The sequence below is a fragment of the Rhipicephalus microplus genome, chromosome 4 (genome assembly GCF_043290135.1).
Source record: "Rhipicephalus microplus isolate Deutch F79 chromosome 4, USDA_Rmic, whole genome shotgun sequence".
NCBI classification, from domain to species: Eukaryota; Metazoa; Arthropoda; class Arachnida; order Ixodida; family Ixodidae; genus Rhipicephalus; species Rhipicephalus microplus.
In genome coordinates this window covers 79,757,593-79,772,320 of record NC_134703.1, presented here as the reverse complement: position 1 = coordinate 79,772,320, position 14,728 = coordinate 79,757,593, and the positions used below count along the sequence as shown (strand labels likewise).

General features: G+C 45.9%; 1 protein-coding gene across 1 annotated transcript in view; it reads right to left on the bottom strand.

Moving 5' to 3' along the window:
• The window catches only part of LOC119172145 (histone-lysine N-methyltransferase 2A), a 92,198-nt gene that overhangs the window by 15,101 nt on the left and 62,369 nt on the right, over positions 1–14,728 (bottom strand). Inside the window, exons 23-28 of the mRNA XM_037423157.2 lie at positions 14,324–14,461; positions 13,543–13,701; positions 12,954–13,074; positions 12,247–12,325; positions 9,198–11,587; positions 3,393–3,467 (exon numbers count right to left, since the gene is read on the bottom strand). Coding sequence (XP_037279054.2) covers positions 3,393–3,467; positions 9,198–11,587; positions 12,247–12,325; positions 12,954–13,074; positions 13,543–13,701; positions 14,324–14,461 — 2,962 coding nt within the window. The remainder of the gene's footprint in view (positions 1–3,392; positions 3,468–9,197; positions 11,588–12,246; positions 12,326–12,953; positions 13,075–13,542; positions 13,702–14,323; positions 14,462–14,728) is intronic.

Here is a 14,728-nt window from a genome sequence, read left to right as displayed (position 1 = left end):
GTAAGAGGTCCCTGTTTTGTTTGATCAACCATCTTTGTTACAGCCGTACAAAATGTCTGTTTATTGCGATAGCAATTATATGGACACTCTCGGCTAGATTTCGCCGCTGGCATCGGCGTGTCGATGTCATTCATCGTGTATGTATATGTATATGTATGTATGTATATATATATATATATATATATGAGAACGCAAGAAAGGAAACAATCCGGAAAAAAGAGTCCCACACGCGGAATCGAACATGGGACCTTCGTGTCATGAATGGCAAGCATCTCGGGGGGGGGGGGGGGGGACTAGCGTGTTTTTAGCATTATCAGCAAGAAGGCGCAATGAGCATGCAGCGGCTCTGATCTATCACGCGTACTTTGGCTCGCAAAGAGGAGGGGAGTGTATGATCTCTCGCGCGCCCTTATCTCCCAGTGGGGAGAATCATATGTCTTAGCTGGCATTGGGCTTGCACTGGAACGATTCTGTTCTAGTAACGGGGTGCACAAGGGTCACTACAATCGTTGCAAAGCCTCCGTTTGGGAAAAGAGCGAGCTTTTCAGACACAGCGAAGTAGCAACTGAGACTCTTATTCGCGTTCATCTGTACCTGTGAGTATGTTTCATGCATCATTTGGGGTGAGAAACGCAGGGCACGTTTCCATCTGCTTGTCATTCTACGCGTGACTTTCCAATTTGTTTTTATCGCGTTCATTGCTTCTCCTTTGCGGCAAAGCTGTGACATTTTTTTTACACTGTCAGTTATTTGAACCGTAACTGCTTATGCACACTATAACGCATTAACCAGTTCTATTTGTCCACTGTGAAGTTGAGCTTCGTATGAGGTGGCCACATTAACCTCCAGCTGCTAATTGCAGCTTTTATTGTCTGGTCATCCTTGCAAGTCAACTGTAAACAAATTCAATTCAATTTGGCCAGATCTGGATCATACTCAAAGCGCTACAAGCTAATGCGGTGATCTGAAAGAACGAAGCGAATGTGCTTCAAGAACACAATCTTCTGCGGTCAATCAAGATGCAAGTTGCCAATCAATTTGAACATCTTATCGCACTGAGCCTGTCGGATCCTCAGGTTTTACACTTGGAATAAGACTTTAAAAGCTTTGTAAGCCTTTTGCTGCTGAATGTCTTGGAGCAGTTCCACTGCAAGTTCAAGACAAAAGAAAGTATACGATACCAAGTGAAAAATAACCAACATCAAACCTCATCAACATCAACTTGAACATTTATCACACTGAGCCTGTGGGATATTTAAGATTCTACACTTGGAAAGGGGCTCTCCAAACTTTTTAAGACTGATTGCTGCATGTTTCCAGGCAATTCCACCAATAGCACAGATAAAAATTCTTTTTTTTTTTTGAAGGATGGGGGGATTTCAACAATAACTCATGTATATTTGTACATGTGTTTGCATGTGTACATATAAACATGCAAAATAGAAAATTTTTTTTGGAGGGGGGGGGGGGGGAGGCTGAACTCTTTTCACCTCCTTCGAGCTATGCCAGTTACTTGCGCCAAGTGTGGCCGAAATGCCCACATACCAAATCCCGAGTGGGCGTTTTCAACTGGGAATTTTTCAGGGTTAATAAAAATTCAATGTCTATCGTAGTGACACATTAGCAGACCTTGAATTGAAGCTACATGTATCGGTAAACTGATGAACACACACAATTGTTACTCAGATTAATGACTAACTTTCAAGTAATCATTGCATTACTGGGAAAAACTGCTAGGGGTACTGACAAGAAAAATTTCACTTGCTGCTTTTCAGCGTCAAATGAAAGGTCAAGCGCTCAAGAGCCTGTAAAACGTACTGCCAAGTGTGAATGCACCCTCAAAAAGTACGTACAGTGTGCTTTTGAAAGCTAATTTCAATTCCTACTGTACCCTGACATCACGACACAATATGCGCTTCTTGTCACGTGCTCGTGCAGGATAACGTGGCATTTCCATAGCCATTTGGCACCGTGGCTCCGCTGGTGACTGTGGCACAAGCAGCCATTTTGGAAGTTTTGGTGCCTATCGTCATCGCAGCTAGCCAGACTGCTTCGTGAAGCCACTAAAATTTGCACTGTAACCCGATATCAAGTAAGTGTCGACGTCGGTAGGTGCACAATGGTAAAACTGACTTTAATGTCAAAATAAAATATCTTCCCAGCAATTGCTAAGCTTCACACCTGCTCAGAACTGCCTCTGTATACAGGAGGCTTATGGTGCATGAACATCCCCCCCTCCCTCCCCATCCAAAAAAATGGTGTCAGTATCACTTTAACTGTTTAGAGTTTAGAATTACGACCAACTCAAAAAAATGTCTTTTGCACCGCTCCAAAGATTCATTGTCTGATATCTTAGCGCAGACCCTCTGCATCAGAATTCGACACACGCTCCATGTGAAGAATACAGTTCAATAACCTTTCTCGTAGCACCTGTCAAACACAAACAAAAACTGCCATAAGGTTTCAGCTTGAGCAACTTCTATTTTAGTGATCCAACAAGTGCAAAAGTTTTGACAATTGCAAACCATAGGCAAGAGAGCTAGCAAAACCCAAGACGTGGCTTACCTCACGCACTGCAAGGCGTTAGCATTATCACATGAATAAGACAAAGTAAGGCACTTTATTAAAACCATAAACATGACCGGTTGACTGGAATGTCTCCGATTACGTTATGAAAACTCAAATAAACTGCCCTTCACAAGTGTGTGCTGTTCCACCTTCGTGATTTTTCATGTGCCCATTCCTATAGATAATACAGATTGAGATAATACTTTGAAGTTATGGAGTACTTCATTAAATTCTTAATAAAGACTGCGTGGTGCAACCTATCATCTGGGCTTTTACGTACCAAAACCATGACATGATTATGAGGGACGTAGTAGAGGGCTCTGGAAATTAGCACCATCTGGTTGGTATTCTTAAACGTGCTCAGACATTGCACAGTACATGAGCCACTACCATTTCGTCTCCGTTTAAATGCAATCGCTGCGGTCTGGATCGAACACATAATCAAGCACCATAACTGCTGTTCTACCATGATGGAGTATCATTTGACCATTACAGTGTTAGTGTCTGGGCCAACGTCTTGTTTGTCCTATTCATGTTGCCTTGATTAGGGAAGTAAGTTCAGGCAAAAACTCCGTACTCAACATCGCAGCCGACAACTATGACACATGCACCTGCCATGTTCTTACCGCAGTGCCATCATCATCGCGGCTACGCCATGGTCACCATCTTTATTACAACGCTAGCTGTCGTCATCACTTTCTTCATGCGCCCCTGTTCGAAATCTGAATCTCACGTTCATACATTCGTGCAGTAAAGTTCACGAGCGAGGTATGCCAGCAACAAGAAACGGATACACGAAATGCAGTGAGAACAATGTCACTTACCATCATTAGTCAAGGGTTGCATGTTGGCACCAGCACGAGCATCCTGAAGCTTTTCAAAAAGGTATCGCCATACTTCTACAAAAGTTAAAAAAGACACAAGGCAAATGGCGACATGTCAGCAGGAGGCTTCAACGGCAGCAGCTATAAAGTGACACACTTGACGCTTTGCTCTATGAAAAATAAACGGGATATGTAGCAGGAGGCTTCAACGGCAGCAGCTATAAAGTGACACATTTACTTAACGCTTTGCTCTATGAAAAATAAACGGGATATCACAAGAAATGTATTTCTACGTAACACTTTGCGCTATGAAGCAAAAACAAGTAATTTAACACCCCCTTCTGTTTTTTAAAATTATAATCCTAATGAAATTCCTATTTCAGAACACAGCCAGCCACTGAGGTCTACACTACATATTTTTCTTTTCTTTATTTCAGCACCCTTATGTCTGAAACAACTCCTTTGTCATAGGAATGGCCGACAACGCTCTCTGCGATGCCTGTCATTGCGAAGAGACGCTACACCACATCCTGTGTGACTGTCCATTGTATGAAATCCAGAGACAGTCACTGGCGTCTGCTTTTGCGCGCATCGACAACAGCCAAATGTCTGTGGACACTATTCTGTGGAGTGCCCGAGAGAAGACACTGCAACAGAAGGCGACGAAAGCTCTGTTGAAATTCCTACGCGACACCGACTTGAACAAGCGACTGTAACAGCAATGTCACACACCGCGAAAGACAAGACTGGACTATGACTGAGTGTGCGCGCATGTGCTGCCGAATGTGCTGTTTCTATCTTCCCTCTCTGCTCTCTTTCATCTCCCCCATCCCTCCCCCATGCACAGGGTAGCAAACCGGCTGCCTATAGGCTGGTTAACCTCCTTGCCTTTCTTTTCCCTCTATTTTCCTTCCTTCCAGCAGTGTGGACGATTGCTCCCGTATTTTTAACAATTGTCAGGCAGATACCAAAAGGCCCTACAAAGTTCAACTAAGGCCACGGAGGAACAATAGAGAGGAGGAGAAACTTTACTCCTTTTCGCGCCACGATTGTGTCACCCCCCCAGAGTGGCGGCGAACGTTGTGACAGAACCACCTACAGAGCCGCGGCCGAACTTCCGCGCCGAAACAGCAGACGCGAGAAGCGTTGTCTGCTTGCACGCTTGTGCTTGCTGCTCAGTGTATCAGTGCATAGCTCAGACACACTCGCCAAACGAGACGGCAAATCGTTACGACGAGTTTTCGCTAAACTAGCCAGATCGCCTTGCGAGAGAGACCATACTGCGATAGTTTCACGAAGCTGTCCACAAGCACTAAACAGGATCGCTTTCACTCTGCCACCTTCGCATGCGAAGGTAGAAATATTATTTTTGGGAACAAGGCATACAATATGCGGTAATAAAAAAAAAACACACAGGGAGGCTTTTCATATTAAGGGGGCAGACTGGTCTTAGACATTTTTTGTTTATTTCTTCAGTAATCTTGATCAAACTGCACAGGATGATGCAGTTTTTTTCTGCCGATTTCATATATTTAATTAGTTTTCCTCTCACTCATCTTGTTCCCGAGATAAAAGTTCACCCCATATTGTTTAAGGCCGCCATAAAGAAAAGTGCTTAACTAAAAGTGATATTTAAGATATGCCAACATGGACTAATGACTATAGATTGAAAGTATGAAATAGTTTTCTTCTTCTGTTTTCGGGCCTTTATTGGTTATTTTACAGCAAAATGAACTATCCATTTTCAAAAGCAGTTAGAATTGTGTAACAATTTTGATGAGTAATTAATTAAAAAGGCTTGTGCTCTAAATTCTGCTCCTATACTTGCATTCTAAACAAATACAGGTTTACATTGCAAAAATAATTATAGTTGTACCTGCCCTAGCTGCAGAGATTTCGAGGCCTCAATATTGAACAGTCGTAAATTTACCTTTTTGAGAAAAATGAAACTGAAAACACACACCTTCTTCAAAAAACAACCATGGGCGCATGTTTTCCATTCCTCATAAAGGTGCTCATAAATTCATAGCAGAGCTTCTAACATAGGTCCCGGCAAATTGTAAAGAAGCCTTGAAGTCTGTCCCCCCCCCCCCCCTTTTTTTTTGCAGGTTCTGCATCTTAACATCAACAGGAATCTGGACAGTTAGAATATTACAAAAAATTACCACTTCCTGGTGTGTGAAAATTTGCAGAGAGATAGAAAAATACTTGCAGAAACCAAATATGCCAATTTTTAAAAATGCATTCTTTTGTCACTTTTGGTCCCAAAGACCAGTCTGCCCCATTAAAGAAAAATTTTAAAAACAGCAACGAAAAAAAAAAAACATTTTTCGCATGTGTCTACTCTCTCACGAAGCTTGTTTTACGTTGGTACTTCTTGAGAACCAATCGTTCATGCCAAGCTACAACAACCAAACACGCAAAAATGAGAACCACGCTTTTTCGTGATGTAGCTTACCTGAAAGTTTGGAGGTTGGTAAAATATTCGCCGAATACTTCCGACTCGCAACGAGTATCCTCTACCTTCGCTCGTTTGATGCTGCTTTTATCGGTATTTCAGCGATATTCTGCCCGTTCTTGGCTTCGTTTCTGGGCGCGAGTAAGTTAAGCCTCCACTCAAAAACATAAGGCGCCACTTCAGCGAGTCTGAAGATCTTTGGCTGGTCAGAGATAACTGTAAATTTAAACTTAGCGCAGTGTTGCGCCGGCCGACCGTTCCGCAGCGAAAATAATTTTCCTAGGCGCAGTCGCTTCCCTTCCATGTCTATGTCCTCTTCATATAGCCCTCGCCCATTCTTGCTACTGTTCTTGGTCAGACGGAGCGTTGCAAGGTCAAGCTTCATTTTTAACGCAGAATTGATCCACAGCTCAAGGCAGTCTCCGCTCTTTTGTTCAAATCAATTGTCGTCTGCTCAAACGTGCTTCATCAACGTCTTTCTTTCGCACGCAGTAGTTCTGTATGACACAGTTATATTGAACAATGTGCAAAATCCATCCTCAAGCCACACACTGAGTGATTTTAGGGACGCGTCTAGCAATGATTACTGATCGTCTGTTTTTGTTTTGTTTTTTAATTCTACCACTTCATTTCTTTCTTTGTTCGCAGAGAATCTGATACAACATATATAATGAAAAATGCTGGCACTAAAACGTTCTACTTGCTTCATTCTGTTTTGGCAAACCGCGCCAGCAAAAAACTTTCATAGCTGCATTATATAGCATAGTGGAGTCGGCGAGAAGCAGATGTAGCAGACGACATTCAGGCACCGTCAGAGACCTCGGGAGCCGGAGGAGCGCGCGCTCTCCTCCCACGGCAGAAAACGAAATATTTCTGCACGCCGCCGCAAGGATCCCTGTGCGCACATGCGCCAACCTCCACTCCCAGGGTGACATTATCGCGGCACGCGCTGGCGCTGGCCCAAAGTTTCCCCTCCTGTCTTTCTTGCTCCGTGACTAAGGCTGACCACAATAGCTCTAATGTCCAAGTCGCACTGTCACATATTCAGCCATTACCAACCGTGTATAATTTCAATACTACCGGTACCACTACAAGCAACTTAATATACTTTTGAAACAAAAAGAGCATTACAAAAGCATTCCTCATGTGCTCTTTTCCTTCAGAAAGACATTTTCATATAAGCAACAACAGGCATATAAAGGCAGCGACAAACAAGCATTTTAACTCGTCCGAAAGTCATTTGTAAACCATTTTTTTGCTCGAAGTTCCAGCTGAAGCAACAAAACAGTGGGGCCCTGGCATCCAGCAAAAATAGGCATTTGCCAACGCTAGTCAGTCTCTACTTAATTAGCAAAGGCAGCCATCTAATGGCTAAGCATACTTACGGATGAGTTTTTCTCAATTCGGCCCCTGAAACCACACTTCAAAGTGGAATTGAAGGCTAGGTATAGTATTATAGCACCAATGTTAAAAATACAAATTTAACGCCAATGACACCAGAATCAGGCTGAAGTCATTTAACACTACCACTAATCATCTAATTGACACTCTATTCACGCTCAAATATTAAAAGGGCCCTACTAAGAAACAAGAAATAAAGCAGGCATTAGCCAGTGCACACTCTCAAAGTGATGAGCTTCGACTATAAATGCAGCATCCCTGCAAAGTACACTAGGGATGAAGTGAAGCAAGCTGGCGAATAAACAGCAAATTTTTTTTGGGTGGCAATAGTGCCTTTCATGAATTGTCAAAGTAGGTTAATGCAACAATGCATGTACTAAAAAACTATAAGAGTGAGCAAAATTCTCATGAACTTAGGAGCAAAACAGCACAAATGTTTACTGAAATAGGTTTTACAGAATTCCATAAGGTGGCAGAAAGAACTTGACAGCCACCCACTAGCACGAATTTTTTTTTTTGAGAAATCCATAGGAATTTTCTTTTGGCTTTGCGCTACCAATAGGTGGTTTTCAAGTTACATTTATTAAATAGGCTTATGTAACCATGAATTCCCTCTGTCATGAACTTGATGGATTGCAAAACACTACAGATATTTACAAAAAGAACACGCGTATGTTTCAAAAAGCCGGTAAATCACGAGTATTCTGAAAGAAAAACTTGGCACCTGCTGGTTTGTAGCACAAAGCTACACGAAAATCCACACCGATTTCTCGGATACAAAAGCTTCTTAGTTGACTAAAAAGTCACCTTCGTCGGGGATTTTAACTTTGGATCGACATTTTTAATGCCCAGCCGTTCCAACAATTGAGGCAACAAGGATACCAAATATTGATAGTGCCACAGTACACTTGTCACGTAAATTCCAGTGCCAAAAAACAACCTACTTCACAAATCACGCAAGGCAACCTCAAGACCAAGCACAGGTGCTCACAGAATACATTCAAACCTTAATAAATAATGAACATGGATATAAAGAAATATTGGTTGTAACGAAGCAAATAAAAATTACTCTTGCAATAGATTCAATGTTAGGAATAAATCTTTATAACGAATTTTCGAATACAGTAGCGCCAACAAACGGAACCTGAAGGGACCAGGACAATGCGTTTTGTTCAACAGGAGTTGCGTTTACAGAGAGATGAGCAGAGGTGCAGAATTCAGATACAAAACCTATTGTGCTAGAGGCAGCTGTACCGTGTAAGCAGCAGGTCCATTTAAGAGATTTCCATTAACTGAGAGTGCTTTTTATAATGAAATTATTTTCTTCCAAGATACATCTTTTTTATAATGAAGTCAAGTGTAATTCTGAATGTAGGACAGAAGCTTGCTGCTTAGTGGAGCACACCTATAATGCAATACAGCCATGGTCTGCGGTCCATGCAAGCTCTCTAATGATTTAAAATGGTGTTGTGTCGTACCAAGCTATAAATGCATCTTAGTGCTGTAACAGAAGGCTGTGTGGATGAAGTCTATGACATGCCATGTGTGCCCACGCATTGGTCTGCTCGACCGCCCTTTAGCTTTTGTGACCATGAGCACCATTCATTTCTTTGGCACTTTGTGCCTGACTGGGCAGAATATTTATGGCGCATGACTGTGACTAGCACTCTCAAAGCCCTGCCTTTGAAAAGTGCTATGAGGCACCTAGCACTATCCTACCGGCTAAGGCAATGCCATTGTACATGAACTAGTGTTTGACTTGCTAGCTGGAGGCACACGCACACACAAACTTCCTTTTCTTTTTTTTTTCTTTAAATAGCACACTTTGCTGCTAAGCAGCCACTTGTCCGGAATTTCGAATTACTTTGTGAGCACCTGCGCATGGCATTGAGCATGCAACAAGCAGCAAGAGGTTAAACTTTGTAACAGTAAAAAGTCTCTCGTACCGTGTGCATTGGGTGAAGAGTGCAGGAAGCCATCCTCGCTGCTGATCTCGTAGACAATGTAGGGCCGGTCAAAGTGCGATGAGCGCACCTCCTCCCGCTGTGGCACTGCTGGAGGGAGAATGCCCACCGTGCTATGCACAGGTTCCTTGCCATCTGGTGGCATGGCATTAGATGATGTCGGTGGGCATGGATCAGAATCGGTGTCGGGCGGCCAGCCATCCTGCAGAATGCGTTGAGCCGCTTTTTGCAGCAGCGCAAAGATGGACTCCGCACCAAGAGAACCGGAGTCACCAGCACCTCGAGGGCTCTCCTGGGGGCTGGGGCTGAATGGTGGCTGCGGCGGTGGCAGAAGCACTGGCGATACGCGCCCCGGTCCGCTGAGGAACTCCGTTGACGAGTCCGGCTCGGGGTAAACCTCGGGTGACGGGACACTGCGCTGTGCTTGCGCCGTCGCTGGCGACACTGTTGCAGGCGGAGCCGAAGTCGTGCTTGTGGGCGTGGCCACAGAGGCTGCCGGTTGAGATGCAGCGGTGGCCGCGGGTGTAACTTTTAAGGCATCCCCCGGAGCAGCGATTCCTGCAGTGGCAGCGGCTGCCGTACGCACTGGCAGAACAAGACACTTCGCACACCGTTCCCGAGCCACAAATGCTTGGCCTTGGGCCACAATAGCTTTTGTGACTTGTTTACCAGACTGCAGCATCCGCTTGCGCATCATGGCTGCCTTGGCGCTCTGCTTCTGGGCGAGCATGTTGCGGTGAGCATTCGCGTAACAAGGGACACGCTTGGCCGTTGAACTGGACCTAGCACCTGGCGTTGGACCGGTGTTCACCACAGAGGTCTGACTGGTGACCGACGTCATTACCCCCGCAGAGGCTACGCCGGGGGCCATGACACCGGCATTCGCTACTAGCCCGCCACCCGTGACGAGGGGCACCTGGCCGCACACACCAGGCGACTGCAAGGCAAGTGGCATCACAGGTGCCGCAGCTTGGCCTCCGAGACCACCGATAAACGCGAGTGGCGGCGCTGCCGGCTGCATAAAAGGCGCCGCCACTAGTGGCAGCGAGCCAAGATAGGCTACTTGAGCCCCTGCTGCTGCCATGCTCAGTGTAGACACACAATTTTCGAGTCGGTAGTGCTGCCGCGGTATGATGATGGTGCCACCGGGCACTTCATACACCTCAAACTTGTCGCAGCTCACGCTCGTCATGTTAATGGTCGATGGGAACTGGTTTATCATAGGAAAGTTGTAGGCATACGGGGAGTAGCTGACTAAGGGTTGCGTGGCGGCCACGGGGGGGATGCCGAGGCATGGTGACTGGGCCTGCAAGGCTGGTGGAACCATTGCAGTTGCTCTCTGCTGCTGCTGCTGCTGATGCTGGTGATGCTGATGCTGCGGATGATGCTGATGAGGTTGCTGTTGGCAGGGGGCGGGCCTTGACCTCTGCTGGCAACCCTGAGACTGGGAACCTGGCACCTTGGGCAGAATGATCTTGGGGGAAGCAGGCGGCCGCGATCGCACCCGGGTGGGCGTCATGGCCAGTCTGCTAGCTGCTGCCTTGGCAGTCCGGTTTTCACAGGTGCACCCACACACACTTTGCTGCTGCTGTTTCACTGGTTTTGCCACAAACTTCAATACAGATGACGACGTTTCACCACTGCCACCGAGTTGCTGTCCATCGCTCTGCATCGTCATGTGTGCCTCAGGCAAAGGCACAGCAGACGCCGGCGGTACCTCAGCGGCCCCGTGAACACTGTCCTGATGAAATGGCTGCTGGTCCTGACCACCAACCACAGAGGCAGTAGCTGCCTCGCATTTTGCCACATCAACACTCCTCACTGATTTGTCCTGACACATTGTCAATGACTGGTTGGCCACAACAGGAGGTGCTGCCGATGTCACTGCCTCTGAAGACTCGCTGCAACCACTATTTACACTGGCTGTTGGTGCCACACTGCTACTGCTACTGCTGCTGCCGCCACCTCCACCAGAATTTCTAACGGAAGCAGCTGCTGGGTCACAGGACCTAGATATGTTCTCCAGCAGCTCAGCAAAGTCCATCTGGCTGTCACTATTCTGGACACACCTAGCAAGTTCATCGAGGATCTTGGCGTCGAGGTCGTCCAAATCGGGGGCAGACGAGGGAGCGGGCAAACACTCACTTGTCGGCACGGTGAGCCCACCACCAGTGTTATCACAGTTTTCAGACGAAATATCACATTGCGCGAATTCATTCACGCCGGGAGGCGTGTCGTCGTGTACAGTGGTCACATTTGCACCCCAGTCCTCCTCGCATGGAGGAGGACGTGGCGGGCGCACCTCGTATGTCCGGCACACATACACCACTCTCTGCCTAGGGTTCTGGGTGCTCCAGAACATGCGCCGACACCTGCACCGTGCAAGCGAAACATCAGGATCATTTACAGCAAAGCCCCATCTGCCGCATGCGATCCCAGGGGGGACAACCCCGGGCAGTTTACGTACATACTGAGGATACAGTGAGTGGACAAGAATGGAAACAGACAGGGCAGAGGGGAAACAGTGGCAACGGTGCTACAGTGACGGAGACCAGTAGCGAGAGAGGGGGAGAGAGTGTACCGTGTTCGTCAGTGCAGTGACTGCGGCATTTCTGTCGGCATAGTGAGGTATCAGTGGGGTAGTATGTATTACACAGTACATAATAAACCGGGATGCACACGTTAGGGCAGTGTAAGAGACCAGAGAAAGCGACATAGTGCAGGGTGTCACCAACCTGTGCACATTGTCACATAGAAACCAACCAAACCAACAGCCCGAAAATATGCTAGTGAGTGCATGAATGAGGATGCCGCGGCTGAGTTAAAAGAGAGTCTACAACAGAAATTTACTCTTTCACAGGTGCACAGTTCTTTATCTTTCCCAGCATAATTTATTTCTGCATTAGAAACTCTGGGAGATGCAAACTTTAGCAATGCTAGTCACCGTACCACTGCTCAAACTAAAAATACTGTTCGTTAAAAGCAAACAGGCCATTGCTGCTGTCAGAATCGTGAGTGGAAAAATCCATACCTGTAGTTGACTGGAACAAGGACATTTTCAAGGTCCGACGCCTCTGTCAAGTATCCCAGACACTCAATCGTCATGGCCCCTGCATAAACACACAAAAAGCGACACTTAGTAGGAACCAAATGACACACAGTCTCCTAGAGAAAGGTGACCATGATGCAGAGTCTAAAGAGGCATCCATGGTTTCCACGAGTAACAAATATGTTATGAGCCTCAGAGGTAAAGATGCAAAAGCTACCATCAACTGAACTTTAAAATACCAAAACACATTGTGAATTGTGTTTCGAACAAGTGAGGACAACTCCACAACATGCCACCGACAATTTCTCCTTTTTGACAGGACAACCAAGCCACCGCAGCCGCAACCACCGTAGACGTGAGCTGCCGTGGTCGCAGAAGTGGTTTAGTGAAATGTTGCACCACTGATGCCATCAGTAAGCCGACCACTGTTTTGAAGGCCAAGAGATATCGTACAAATCCTAATTAGATGCACTGTGGGACCAAGTCCCATGCCAGAGACTTGCCTAACTAGCTTTCCACTGAGCAAAACGAAAACGCTCTTTACTGCAAATGTTGCGGAGATGCCTTCAACCATTCGCAAAAGCGATTAGAACCGCAACGAGAATGACGACAAGGTTATTAAGGCAATGCAAAGGAAACCACAAGCTACGTTAGGCACGCGGGCAAAACAAATGTACTAGTCATGCCACCTGCGATGACTGTCATCTCCTGGGCAAGAGTTGCCTCCCACGCTTTTTGCCATTTGGAGTTGACGTCCTGCTGGTCCACGTAGACAGCACGGCAGACAGAAAACTTGTCCCCTTCAACCACCTGCACAAGGGGCAATTCATTTCTGTATTTGACAAGAATACAAACACCAACCCAAAAATTCAACACAAGCAGCAGCCAGAAAAACACACATCCGCTCTTTCCACCTCAAAAATGTAGTTTACAAGAGATACAAGCACTAAAAAAAAAGTAGAAATAAACCCAGAATGAAAGATCAGCTGCCGTCAATGTCCGAGTCTGCAAAGTTATCTCAAAAGTCGGGTAGACATAAAAGAAGCAATTCATGCCTTTTCACACAACCTTAAAGGCTAAAATCGTCACACCTATGTCCGAAATGGCTCTAAAAATTAGGCAGAACACATCTGGATGCAAGTGTATCATCTTGCTCCATCACTATGCCTATTTCCTGTCTGGATATGATTCACTACAACATTCTGTGCATGCTCAGCGCGACACCTCTGCACTGTGTGCACCTCTACGTTGCTAAGACAGCTGGATAGTATAGCGCACCTCACGGTCGACGTTGCCCTGGTGGAAGGAACAGAAGACCTTCTTGTCGGCCTGGAAGACGGCTTGCGCCGCTTGTGCGCAGCCAAAGTGGAAGTTGGCGGGACAACCCCGCACGCAGCACCCGACCGTGGCGCCCACAATGCCACACACCTCGCAGCGCTGCATTTTGTCAAGAAGATCATAAACATCAGCAATTCTGTTATGGCAGTTGCAAAACAAAAAAAAAGCCAACTGGAAAGGCAGTAAATTACCATATTTACTCTTAACGTAATGCGCGTTTTTGGTCCAATGGTTTCTATCCAATGTCGACCCTCGCCTCAAACTCCAACACAAGAATTCTATTTTTTCTTTCGTCCTGGATGCAGTGAAGTCACCCCTCTCATTACAATCATGGTCATGTTACAACACAGTAAATACAGTAATGCTTCTTTTTACTTCACTTCGTCTATAACACGTTGTGTTGCACTGCGTAATGAGTGATTTAGCTTTCCTAGAATTTGTTATCTGCAACTAAAGAATACATTAAAGACAAAAGTTCGGGGAAACATAGAATCTTGAAGGGATGAAAAATTCGTGAACACGGGGCGCCGTCAGAACCAATGTTCTCACAAGCAGACTTGTCTTCCTGAAGAAAACAAATCCGCTTGTCGAAGCGTAAGCTCCAATGACAACCAGTGTTCAAAATTTTTCATCTTTTAAAAAGAATACATTATAACTTATAGGAAGGAAGCAACTTGAAGTTGCGTGAATTGTGGCCACACCATACTGGCCACATACTCACCAGGTAGCGCCCTCTTGAGATTGCAGAGTGCACCCGGTGCAGAGCGCCATCTCCCTGCTCAAAGACCTCCGCAGACCAGAGCGCACAGTTGACGTGCACCCAGTTGTCCTGACCAGCGTACAAGAGTCGGCCAGACTTCTGCAAAAATCAATGACACACACACCAACAGAACGTTAGACATCTTAAATTCCTCAAATCCACACTTTAATATAAGCCTTGAAACGCTTTTCCAGCATGTTCAACAAACGCTGCCAATTGGCAGTCGAGGCTCCAGAGAACATGCAAGCCAAGTATTATAGCACAGCACACGGCCTGGAACTTGCAATTAAACCTCAAAGCCAGCTAGAAGTCCCCTCTTCTCTCTAAAAATGATGCGATATGCCCATATAACCATACCATACACTC